The sequence below is a fragment of the Macrobrachium nipponense genome, chromosome 36 (genome assembly GCF_015104395.2).
Source record: "Macrobrachium nipponense isolate FS-2020 chromosome 36, ASM1510439v2, whole genome shotgun sequence".
Lineage (NCBI taxonomy): Eukaryota > Metazoa > Arthropoda > Malacostraca > Decapoda > Palaemonidae > Macrobrachium > Macrobrachium nipponense.
The window spans coordinates 55,106,139-55,118,938 of NC_087220.1; the positions used below are offsets into that span (position 1 = coordinate 55,106,139).

General features: G+C 37.0%; 2 protein-coding genes and 1 pseudogene across 8 annotated transcripts in view; 2 read left to right on the plus strand and 1 right to left on the minus strand.

Annotated features, from left to right (window-relative positions):
• Positions 1-12,800, plus strand: part of LOC135203676 (uncharacterized) — a 192,104-nt gene that overhangs the window by 63,432 nt on the left and 115,872 nt on the right. The gene's annotated exons all lie outside the window — the stretch shown is intronic.
• On the minus strand, positions 1,615-11,322 carry LOC135203674 (oplophorus-luciferin 2-monooxygenase non-catalytic subunit-like). 3 transcript variants are annotated; one of them, XM_064233562.1, is made up of 5 exons: positions 11,248-11,322; positions 8,063-8,835; positions 5,733-5,888; positions 2,388-2,489; positions 1,615-1,869 (listed from the first exon to the last, which is right to left on the minus strand). In XM_064233562.1, the coding sequence occupies exons 2-5, from the start codon at positions 8,817-8,819 to the stop codon at positions 1,727-1,729; spliced, it is 1,158 nt and encodes a 385-aa protein (XP_064089632.1). In that variant the 5' UTR covers positions 8,820-8,835; positions 11,248-11,322; the 3' UTR covers positions 1,615-1,726. The 3 variants fall into 3 exon arrangements, with proteins under 3 accessions (XP_064089632.1, XP_064089633.1, XP_064089631.1); XM_064233563.1 differs by lacking the exon at positions 11,248-11,322 and adding an exon at positions 10,020-10,362; XM_064233561.1 differs by lacking the exon at positions 11,248-11,322 and adding an exon at positions 9,193-9,218.
• The window catches only part of LOC135203455 (poly [ADP-ribose] polymerase tankyrase-like), a 19,592-nt pseudogene continuing 19,260 nt past the window's right edge, over positions 12,469-12,800 (plus strand).

The following is a 12,800-nucleotide window of genomic DNA, read 5'->3' on the forward strand; positions in this document are numbered from 1 at the left end:
ACTCCACAAACACAGTTGCGGGCAGCACACGATTTATGAGGTGCAAAGCTTTATTCCCTTGATTGTTTACTTTACTCATTATTTAGTTTAACTTTACTTGGTTACTTCAAAATGTTTATTTAATTCATGTCTATTATCCCTTTTTTGCAACCAAATTAACTCCAAAAAATAACAGATATTTATAAAGTAGATACGAGCAGACGACGGGAAAATCAGTCATCGTTGCCAATTTAGTGGAACTTCACACATACGCCCATGCATTTACAGACTGTTTCCATGAATGCTAGTTGTCATAGTAATGCAATATTGATAAAGTTGCTCTAATTTGTATATATACTACAAATAGATATACCAATTTCACTTATTTCTTATACCGAGTTTGGAAGGTAAACATACCAGTTGGCAACACTGATTAAACAATAGAAGAGCGCTTACAACGCTGTAGGTACTGTTCACAGCAAAACTGTTGATATTTGAGTCAGGAATCTATTTACTTTTTCAACAACGAATATTTTCAAATTAATGATCATGAATATGTAAAAAATTTATGCAATTCATGACCTTATACTGCCGTTTAACAATTTATTTAAATAATTATCTAGTGCACGCTTCTTCTTCTACCAAAACATTGTAGTTTCCTTGGATTTGCCGCGGTTGGTGTCATTATTGACGATTGTTGTGAAGAAAATGCCCCACCATCTATGGTGTGCGAATTTAGCACATGGAATGGAAAGTTTATTGACACAAACGACTCTGCAAACATCGAGATGGCGTCAGTCTTCTAAACTGTTGGTGTTATAAGTAAAAATTTCGAAAGCGTCATGGAGGTGTGTTTGCACTGCGCAGGGCTAGACTTTCATTAACCTCTGTTTAATCTTAAAACATGACCTTAATTTCTAACTTTGGAGAAAATACTTACTTCAAAAGGATAGTATAGGTCTCGAGCTATCGCTCTCACCACCGATGACTCGTGGTGAAAACTGGATCAGCTAGTCCAGTCGGTTGTTTCCCCTACCAGTTAAAAACTAAGAGGAGAAGTAACCCCAGATACGTCCTTGATACCTAAAGTCCTTCTGGAGGGCAATTCCCCTTCCAAACAATAACCTCTCCTCCTTCCTCTCTGTCCTCCTTCCTCTCCCCTCCTCTCTGTTCCATACGCTAACAAGAGTGTTTCTTAATGGTAAGAGTGATGTTAAATGTTTATTTATCCATTTCATTAGTCATTTATATTTATTTCTCATTGTTTCCTGTATGTAAAACTGTTTATTTTCTAGTGTGTTTTAAAAAAAATATTCTTGGCCGTGTGGAATGCATTAATTAGATTTGTATTATTCCATATGAGAATTTCGTATATTTTGGACTTCGTGAGATGGTCTGGAACAGATTATGTACGAAAGCCAAGGTTCCACTTTATATATATACTATTTATTTATTTATTAGAGTGAGTGACAGTTGCATGGTGATGCAGTTATTATCCAAAATCTTCATTTTGAACTGAGCGAAAATCTTGACTCAACATATGCTTTGGTCACAACAGGCTGTTTATGAGCCAAAAAGTTCTTAAATAGACAGTTGGGATTTTTAAGGTATAGTTAGGTCAATGACACTCAGGTGTGGATTCTTGTTTATAATTATGGTTTTCTGGCATTGTTTGTTTATTTTATTCTTCCCATGAGGTACATCGATTTTATGTCTTTTCACAGGGTTTCTGATACATCCATATTCCTTAGCACATGTTTATATACCACGCAGGATCCAGCTCGACAAACTTCTGACCTGTGAAACACGTTGCCTCATCATGGACTCGATATAAGAGCGTTGGGTTCAGGATAATCCAAGCTATGTCACAGCCACATGTGAAGGAGTTCCCTGTTAAGAGTAGAGAAGTTAGGTTAAGTGACCATAGATATTCAGAAGTGGAAATTCACATGGAACTATTTTATTGGTGTTACAGATGGCAAGGTCATCAATGCCTTTTTTAAGGAAGGTATTTTTTATCATCACTCATTGCCACCCACACCAGACTTGTAGGGTCTTGCAGTTTTAGGGAATGATGTTTTGATTGGTCTAGGTGAAACAGGCCTTATGCCTTATGCCAGCACAGACCTTTGGTGTAGAGAATTTGTTATTTTTAGGTCACCCATCCAAACATTGACTAAACCCAACATTGCCAGTTTATTCTGTGAAAGCTTGGTTGTTGCCTATGGATTTATGAATATTGTAAATAACAATGGTAATATACTTAAGATTTTGCTATTGTAAAATACGAAAAACTAAAAATGCTTGAAATTCTAAAAAGTATTGGCAGAAATTTAAACTGTATTTCAGTTTCTGTTTTCACTTTCCTTCCCCCTCCTTACATTCCCCCTCCTTTATTTTTGACTAACCTGCTATATAAAGCATGACATTCGCATCGAGCAAGGGCCTCCAGATTTCCTCCTGCAGTTCTTGGAGTCTGTTGGAATTCATTGTCAGTTTTCCAGTGATGCCTGGAAAAGGTCGTTCTTATGAGTCTTAAGATTCATGTGAATAGTTTGTGAATAATTTGACCCTGTATATGTATAGTAAAATTCAGGCATAAAGCTACACACGCAGAGATGTATGTTTGTAACTTACAGGAAGCTTGAAACTAAAATTTACTTCACGTTTAAATATATTGGGCTATATATACTGTGAATTAAATCCACAGTACGCTGTAGTTTAAGTGTATCTTTAATGCTACAGATGAACAGGTTTCTGTGAAATATAGTGTTACAAGTTTGTAGTTTACTATGTGTCTGAAACTATTAGCACATAGTTCCCTTTAGGTTTTAAGCTACAGGTTAACCTTTGTGAAGTTTGGTGGAATTTATTCTTGAATCTCTCATACAGGTAGAGGTTGAAAAAGAAGTCACAAGGGATTCAAGTTGAACCTGATGGGAGACGTGATCCCAATGGTTAGAATCTCCTCTTAAAAGAACAGAGGTTAAAAAAAATTTAACATTAAATAATTTCACAGGGTTCAGTGGTCTGATGAGCAATACAAGGTCAGTGTACTATTGAAAAATGACTTTAATCTTAAGTTCAGTGGACCTGGGCCCCAAAGAGTACATACTTGTAAACGAGGTAGCAATTAATTTTGCCAGCAATATATCTAGAGAAGGAACGTAATTGTTGGAATTGACTGTTTCAAGGCTATTGAGAGGAGACAGGAGAAAGAAGAATCACTCAAATAAGAGAGCAGTACCTATTCCAAAAGGGCACAGATAAAATTGAAAGCTTAACCCTTAAACACCGAGCCTCTATTTACCAGTGTCTGTCGTATGCTGGTGGCATTCGGAAGTTAGCAGCGAAGCAGAAAAAGTTTTTTTCAAAAAATCACAGCATGCTTAGTTTTTAAGATTAAGAGTTCATTTTATGGCTCCTTTTTTTGTCATTGCCTGAAGTTTAGTATGGAACAATCAGAAATGAAAAAAAATATCATTATCACATATAAATATTGGAATATATGACAGCGCGAAAAGAAATTTCATATATAATTGTATACAAATCGCGCTGTGAGCAAAACGGTTAAAGCTAATGAGTTAATTATTTTTTCGTTGTATTGTACACTAAATTGCGATGATTTTAGTATACAACAAATTGTAAAATGATTAAAGCAACACAGAGAAAATATTATCCCAAAATGATGCATGAATTCGTAACGCACGGGCGTAAAAACAAGTTTTTTCAAAAATTCACCATAAATCGAAATATTGTACTAGACACTTTCCGTTTGTTGAAAAATGAAGGTAATTAATTGAATATTACTAAACTGTAAGTTTTTAGCTTAAAATTGCAGTTTTCGACCATTTCGGTCGAGTTAAAGTTGACTGAATGTCGATTTTTTTCTATTTATCGTGATTTATATGAAAATATTTCAAAAATGATAAAAGCTACAATCATGAGTTATTTTTTGTTGTATTCTACATGAAATTGCGCACATTTTTATGCATAACACTTAATGTAACGCTTAATAGAAAACGGTGCGAAAATTACGACAAAGTGACTAAAGAAATTCTGAGATTTTCAGCTGAGTTACCGCGCGCGGACGTAAGGAAAAAGTTTTTTTCAAAAATTCACCATAAATTGAAATATTGTGTTAGAGACATTCCGTTTGTTGCAAAATGAAGGTAAATGATTGAATGTTGCTAGAATGTAAGCGTAGCTTACAATTGCGTTTTTCGACCACTTCGGTCGAGTCAAAGTTGACTGAAGGTTGAAATTTGGGCACTTATCGTCATTTATATGAAGATATTTCAAAACTTATAAAAGCTACAACCATGGGTTGTTTATTGTTGTATTATACATAAAATTGTGCACATTTTCATATATAAAACTCTATGTAACGGCTAATGTAAAATGGTGCAAAAATTACGACAAAGTGACGAAAGAATTTCTGAGATGCGTCGCGGATGCTTTCTAGTGTGAGAATAAAGCAGTTCGCTCATGCACGCCTGGGTAACGCTTATAAACAAAACAACAGCTTGATCCGTAAACTCCCAGCATCCATCAAGGCGCATGATTTAAAATTTTTTGCAAACTAGGCCTATAACTATTTTTCCGCAAATATTTAAAAAACTTTTTGTAGTCAATGTACTGTACGTCCACTTAGCACAGACAATTTTAGTCGACATATAATATGTCCAGTCGGCATTTAAGGGTTAAGTGGATGGGATGAAGAAGAAAGTTGTGCATTGGCAGAATAGAAAATTTTTTCAGGTCATGGTTTTCAGCTTGAATTATTAGATAATTTCAAGATAAGTTAAATAAAGAGAGAAGTAGTAGGTACTTGACATTAAATTAGAGAAAGGAGCAAATGATGGAGAGGGAAAATGCTTAAATTGCTTTCTTTGTATCAATAGCAAATGGGCTCCACAGTTTGATGGGCTTGCAGAATTAGATTTGATGGCTGAACTGAGTTTTAAAGTTCCCTTTCATTCATTTTACAGAACCATACAGTATTATGGACACTGAAATTGTTGTGCATTCTCATAGCTAAAGCCCTAGAAATTAAGGATGAGGTGCAATTACAGCTTGGACATGTTGGTGTGCAAGGGAATTATTTATAATATCAAGAGTAATAGAAGAGAATTGATGTCTTAGAACTTAGATGCTTAGACTTAAATTATGATGCGACCAGGAAGATAAAATCACAGTATATCATAGTTCCAGGTTTCAGTAAGTCTATTAAGATAATGTAGAAGTGATCATATCAAAACCTTCTTAGAACTACAAATTTTGGATTGAGCTGTATTTGAAAGACCATTGTATTTCATCTCAGTACTTCTATGCTGCATAGTGTCCCCAACAACCACATTTTCTGTATTTCCATAGATTAATACTTATGAGACAACTAAACAAATGAATCCGTGGAGCAAACACTACACTGAAGTTGTAAACCACAGGCAAAATTGTTGCCCTTTATTTTATAAGTAAGATCTCTAATCCATAGCACTGAGCAGCCTCAATAGCCTGGCTGCCTGTGCCATTGGAGATCTAGTCACTAAGAGAGGCATGTAAGTTTGTTTTGCTTTTCATAGAGTAGGGTTGCCTTAAAAAATAGTCAAAATAGGAGAGTAAGTACAATCATAAGGCTGATGGGGGAAGTTCCACTAACTTCAGATCATAATGCAGTTTGGAGTTTGTAACAAGATACTGTTTCTGAAACAGTAATTACATGTAGTACTTGAATTAGCCATCCTAATACTAACCAGAAAAGGCATCAGGGTGCACGTCGTTGATCTGGTTATACTGTAGGAGCAGTGTGTTATTTGTACCGTTCAAGCGAAAGGTGTCTCTTGGAATCGATGTCAATCGGTTGCTACCCAGTTCGAGGTAGGAGAGCTGTGCATTTTGGGTGAAGGTCCCTGGAAGGAGAGAATCTATAGCATGGAAAGTATGATGTCAGGTTGCGTATTACAGTTACCTGTGTCCTATTGTGAAATTTCACCTTCTTTCTTGCCATTTCCACTTTCTTGTTATATAGTAAGATATTGTTTTATATCCCCATTATTGTCATGTCAGATGCTTATCTTTTGCACAAATGTTATTTTTACTTTATGGAAGGAGTTGCATTTTTCTATTCCTAGCTGTTTGGTTCTCTTCGAATTTCATGGAAGGTTTTCATTTCATATATTCTCTTTCCTAATACGTACCTTCTTTGTGCCATTCATCTATAACTTTAGGTCTTTGTATCCTTTCCCTTACCACTTCTGAAGTCAACACTCTTATTTATGCTAGCTTATCCTTCTCCATTCTCTCCAGATGACCTTTTACCTCATTCAAATTTCCACGTGTCTCACTCTTTCAAGGATTCTAATATCATGTATCCTATGCAAACAGTTCTCTGGTGTTTAGATTGTTTCAATTGAATTCATTTCACCCTCCACACTTCATTTCCATAATGAAATTACCTCAAAATTACCTTTACATTCTAACCTTGGCTTTCATAAAAGCCCTTAAGTGTTCTTCCCAATATCTTCATACATTCTGATCTTGGCTTCCATTGACAGACTTGAAATTTTTCCCCAAACTTTTGAACACATCCTGCTGCCTTCCTTTCCTCAGCTAGAAAATTACCGTACTTTTTATCCTGTAATCCTACCACCAATTGTTATACTTACTCCCAAATGCTGGTGTGAAATAACTACTTTCATTCTCCCTCCAATGATATCAATATTCCATGATTATTTTCTTACTTTTCATGTATTCTAATACACAAACTTTCAGTTAGCATTTTCACATCTCGTCCATAAAGGAAAGTTGGCTCAGCGGTCCCTTCTTAGATTTAAAGTTTTCTTGCAAAGGACTTCTCTGTTTTTCTTCCAAGCTTTTTTGGAGATTGGTAGCTTAGTTTTGCAATTCATACTATAATTCATTATTTCACCTTCCAGATTTCCATTTACACTGACTCTTAATACAAGCAGTCCCTGGTTTACAGAGGGGGTTCCGCCCCCGGCTGCACGCCGTTAAGCTAAAAATCACCATAACCTGAACCATCATAATTATAATAGGAATAAGTAGCCCTTACAGCGCCGTTAAGGGCTCCGAAAAATCTGGGATAACAGCACCAAGAGGCAAGTGCTGTAAGTCCAGAACGACATAACACGAACCTGTCATAACCCAGGGACTGCCTGTAATGACTATGTGTAATTTCAACAGTTTTTGTTTACAGTTATGTTTCAATTCTGTCACAAGTTTATACAACTTCTCTAAATTAACATTTACTAACAATATCATCTGCAAACATTCTTGACTCCTATACTTATCCCCATACTTACACCCTCATCCCCAGTTCTGTCCCCTTCTTATCTCTTTGATGTTACCATTGGTGTGTTTGTATCAAACCAGTTACCCTCCCATTGTGCTTATATTTTTTTTAGGATATACCACCCATTTTCTATTTTTGGATACTCAAAGAAGTTAATGGAAGGACATTACCATTCGCATGCTAATCTCAGACAGCCATCCACTAAAATTTAAGACAACTTAAAATTCAATTACCAATAAGTTTACAGGTTAATTTAATTTCTGGTACATTTTTATTCCTTTTGATAGCAGATAAATCTGAAATGAATTCACAGATGCCATTAAGGCAGTCCTCACAACAGTATTACTAAGTAACCTACTACAATACTTTAATTTTAAAACTCAAAAGTTTATACATCTAAGGAGAGTGAAGAATTTAGTTTTCCTAAAATCACGATTACATATTAGTGTATGACATTGACTCCAATGACAAATTGTGGGTAGGCCTACCCTATGGTACCAAGTTATAAGAGTGCAGAATGAAGACCAGGGGAATTATATAATGACTCATAGGAGTTTCAAAGGTATGTTAGATATTTATTAGATATTTCAGCTATTTCCCATAATTAAAGGATAGTTCTGGCCCAAAAGGAGGTTCATGACAGAAAGCTCTCAATATTCAGGAGAGGTTTTAGTTGCAAGCATTATGAAAGGAAAACAAAGAGATTGCAAGTTCTCAAAACATTCACATCTTTTGTTCATATGAAAAATAGTATATCCGAAATCTACTTACCAGGAGATATTTCTGTCAGGTGGCAATAGGCAAAGTCAGCATATGCAAGGGCTGGCAAATACAACGTTGCTGTAGGAGGAATCACTTCAAAGGGAAATCCACGAAGAATGAGCGTCTGAAGTGTTGAAGAGTTTAAGAAAGGAAACTCTGTCAGTGCATTATACTGGAAATCAAGTCTATTCAGACGACTGAAGGGTGAAATGTCTGGAATATACCTGATGTTGTTGTTGATCAGAACGAGTGCCTCTAAGGTGTTGTAGCTTCTCTCCAGGGCTAAGTTGTCGATTATAATCAGTGCTGAGTCTCTGATATCTATACTGACGAAGGAGCAAGGTCCCAGGTCTCCCTCTCGCAGGGCATTCACGTGAAAGTTTCCGCGGATGATGAAGTTCCTGAAGTTTTGAAATGGGAATTCTCTACTGAAGACGTACCTGAGTTGGCCCTCACTCGTTACATTTGAGCAGTTGATGTCCATTGTGGTGTTGTCAATTGGGTAGCATTCACATGGCCAGATATCACCAGCCTCCGGGCACGGAATAATTCTAGGCATTGTTTTAGGGAAATTAGGTTTATTATTGTCTTTAGAACCATAAAAGTTGCGGTATGTAGTATTGCTAGATGAGACATGAGAGATATCAGATATAACAGAATCCTGAGAGATGACTGGTTCTTTTGCCTGAGTAATTACCCCCACATGGAGAATTATGTAGACAATCAATAGACATGAAGTCCTCTGGGAGGCTGTGCTACGCTGCATGTTGAACGTCTTATTACTGTAAGTAAAGAGACAGGAATTAAAGTGATACATTTTCTTAACTGTTATTCGTATGAAGTGTTACATTAAGTATTTAGTTTACGAGCAGATACAACCTATTAGTACTTGTTTTGCTTTTAATTGTGGCAGTCTCTTTACAATAGAGTATGAGGTAATTTATGAGAAAAGTACTTTTACTTCCTTACAAGTTGATGTTAAGTGGTTGAAATGATTAAGTTTATGCTTCTTACTGCTGTATTGAAATTCTGTAGATAATATAGACTGGGTAAGGACAAAGCTTCTACAAGTTAAGGGCCTAGTCTAGACTGGGACTGTTGTTTGGTCATTCTTCAGGACTTCGTGTTAAGATACTTACACATTGTTCATTAACTGGAGCTTGGAATTCTTTCAGTAATATTTTTGGGTACAGTCACCATATTTGAACAGCGTCCTCTCAGTTTAAGTACTTTATTAAAAAGTATATTTTGTCAGGTATATCCAAAATGCTTCAGAAAACTTGTAAACCAAAGGGGCATGGCTGCTGAAATCAAGTTTGATAAAGTTAAAGTTGCTTGGTTTCATTTCTCAACCACCTTAAAGTGCTCGGGCGAATGTAAGCCAGGTTCCCCCAACCCCCACCACAGACCCTGTACTGCGACAGTAACAGAGTACTATAATAAAGACTTGAGTGATTTTTCATTGCCTTGTGGGAAGTGCAAACTCCCAACATCTGAATAGAATGTCAAGACTTTAACCACTATACCAAGAAATGAGGTATTACAGTTTAATGGTGTGAAGTGAAGCAAGTTTCATGAAATAACTTCTTCATAGTCTTACTGGAGAACTGTAAATCTTAACCATTACAAATAGGCTAAGGTCGAGGGCAGCAGATGATCAAGGTATTGAGAATAATGCCTAAAACAACATCTGTAGAACAAACTGGCGGCAGAGATCGTAGGGTCAACCAAAAGAACCTCATCAGCGCCTCAGTGGCGTGATCGGTATGACCTTGGCCTGCCCCCTCGGTGGCCACAAGTTCGATTCTTGAGCATTCCACTGAGGCGTCAGAGATGTGTATTTCTGGTGATAGATGTTCACTCTCGACGTGGTTCGGAAGTCACGTAAAGCCGTAGGTCCCGTTGGTGAATAACCACTGGTTCTATTCAACGTAAAAACACCATAGAAGCAAACAAACAAACTTACTAAGCTCATCAGTTCCTGGTGTCTTTCCATGCTTCAGCTTCTTAACTGCCTACTGTGCATCCTAAGCAGTCAGTTCTACAGACATTCTTGGACATCTGCTAACAGGTGCTACTTTGGCTTATCTACGCGTCACCTACTCAGGTACTATGGTAGATTCACATCAGCCGTGCATTTGATGTCTAGGCCAGTCCCTTACGACACTCCTGATTGGCTGTTGATAAGCCAATAACAGGGCTGGAAACTCTCAATCTCTCTCGAGAATTCATATAGGGAGGATGTATGTTCCACCTCTTCTGAGGGATGCTTTTGAAAGACGTATCCCTCAGGCGAGGTGGAACGTACATCCTGCCTATGTGAACTCTTGAGAGAGACTAGAGTGTCTCTAGCCCCGTGATTGGCTTATCAATAACCAATCGGGAGCCTCGTAAGGGGCTGGCCTAGACTTCAGATGCACCAGTCATGTGAATCTACTAGATCACACAATATAGAAATGGGTATATATATAACACTTTGACCCCCTGAGGGGCTAGTACTATGCACGGCGTCCCAAGGAGATTCCACCATGTTTAGTACTAGCACCTCGGAGTAGGTGACGTGTAGATAACTAGCCAAAGTAACACCCACTAACCTTTTCCACTCTGATGTTGTGCAGCTAATCCTCTCTCCAGTCCTCAGGAGTGCAACTCTCCTCAATTGGGGAATAATTAGTTGTTCTTTAGGGGAGTGAATGGAGAAATCAATGTTAATGAACAGATGGGTCTCAGCATAAACTAGGCAAATGGAAAAAGCACCGTTTGAAGTGAATGAAGTCCTAGGTTGATAGAGTGAGTACTTTGTGAGATTCTGTGGTCACATTTTGTATTCCCTTTTCTAACCTACAGTCACTCCCCGCTGTCATGAGATTTTGTTACCCAACTTTTTGTTTAATCTTTGTTCCTTCTGTGGTTCCTTTAAACCTTAGTTCGTGTTTTGTGTATAGGGGAGCCTATAGGTAGAGAGGAAGAGAAAGACATCTCGTAGTTTGTTAGTTCAGCCTTCATATTCTCTGATCTGGCGAGCCGGGAGATGTGCAGAACAGTTTGTGGAATTGCAATTTAAAATAAATTTTAATTTAATTCAGATGCAGATAGGAAATTTAGAAATGAGTATATATATATATATATATATATAATATATATATATATATATATATATATATATATATATGTATATATATATAAAACTTCACCTTGATGATGACAAACCAAGCGTCAGATGACTAGAGTTCAAACTTAGACCTTACTGCAGTTTACTTCACTTAAATAGAATACTTGTGAGTGCGTACGTTAATAAGGCTCTGGGAATTCAGACACATGACAGGAAGAAAAAAGAACAATGAAGACGAGGACAGGTTCAAGATTTCATTTATTGAATTTTAAAACTTTAAAACACACACACACACACACACACACACACACACACACACACACACACACACACACACACACACATATATATATATATATATATATATATATATATATATATATATATATATATATATTATAGCATAACTTATGTTTGCTAGATCCCTTTGTCGCTCTTGGCCCAACCGTACGTCAAACCACACAGCTGCCGTAATGCATTTGCTTTATGGTTAAGAAAAGGGACGTGGGAACAGCAGCCTCTATCCTGAAAGATTTGCCAAGCGACTAAAAGTCTGTATCCTCTACACGAGGATCCTTTTTGGTGGTCTAGATTTCTGAAAGATCCTGCAGTCTCTCCTAGAAGTTGAGGATTTCAGAGATTTCTTCTTTATTTTAGTAGGAGATCTGGCTTCTTTTACTGGAGCCAATGTACTCCCCTGCAAAATCACGCCAGAAATACAAAGATTAGTCATGCTAACGTTTATTTGTGGAGGAGTATTATCGTATGTGTTAGCTGTGAAGGTATGGGATGAATCAAGAGTTTATCCAAATCACACGAGGCTCATTCCAAATTCGTTCAAACAATGTCCATGCTGATGTTTCTACTCCATAGATATTGTTTATCATTTTTATACAAAACACTTTACTCTGACAGCACCTCTTGTGATTTTAAATGATCGTATCTCGAATATCGTTGTTAAATGTAGTGGCCTTCTTAAAACTTATACTTTAGGCCTTGTGGCGGTCGATTCTTCCAGCGATCATCTTGCGGAATTTTGTAACGATCATTTTTCTTCTTGTGCAGGGTTTTGGTACCTTGAACCTAATGTTTCACATTGCATTGACTAAAGAGTTTGGTGCCAATAAAATCTATGCAGCTACTAGATAAATAGTTCAATTAGGAACAAACTGAGATGGCTATTAAAATGCTGTTTGTGTTCCCAAAGAGTGGAATTACCACAAGTAAAAACAGAATCTGATGATCACAAGAAGAAAAGTTCCAAACAAACTTCAGATGAAAGTAAATAAACAAATCGACAAATATGAACTCGTACATGAGCAGTACGTGGGAAGGTAAGTCGGTAAAAACAAGGCTTAGGATCGAGTTGCTTCAAAGTAACAGTAATAATCTTATGATTAATTGTTTGTGTGTGCGTGTGCTCACAGATATCACCAGTGACTTTTGAGTTTCCTATCTCTGGAGTAGTGCTCTCTTTGGGTTCCTCCTCCTCATCAATGATTCGTGGCTTGTTCCCTTATCTCGCACTTCTTCAAGCTTCCTAAAATACATGTTAGTTGCATACGCCGTTTATGACCACTGGGAACATCTTTCTGAGATGGATAACCTCTGAGAAGAAACGTCAGAAATATCTAC

Excerpts from the sequence above, each read along its gene's own strand:
- LOC135203674 (XM_064233561.1), bottom strand. Across the intron at positions 2,490-5,732 it reads GCACCCTGATGCCTTTTCTG|GCATCACTGGAAAACTGACA; the intron begins GTTAGTATTAGG and ends GACCTTTTCCAG. Across the intron at positions 1,870-2,387 it reads TGTCATGCTTTATATAGCAG|GGAACTCCTTCACATGTGGC; the intron begins GTTAGTCAAAAA and ends TACTCTTAACAG.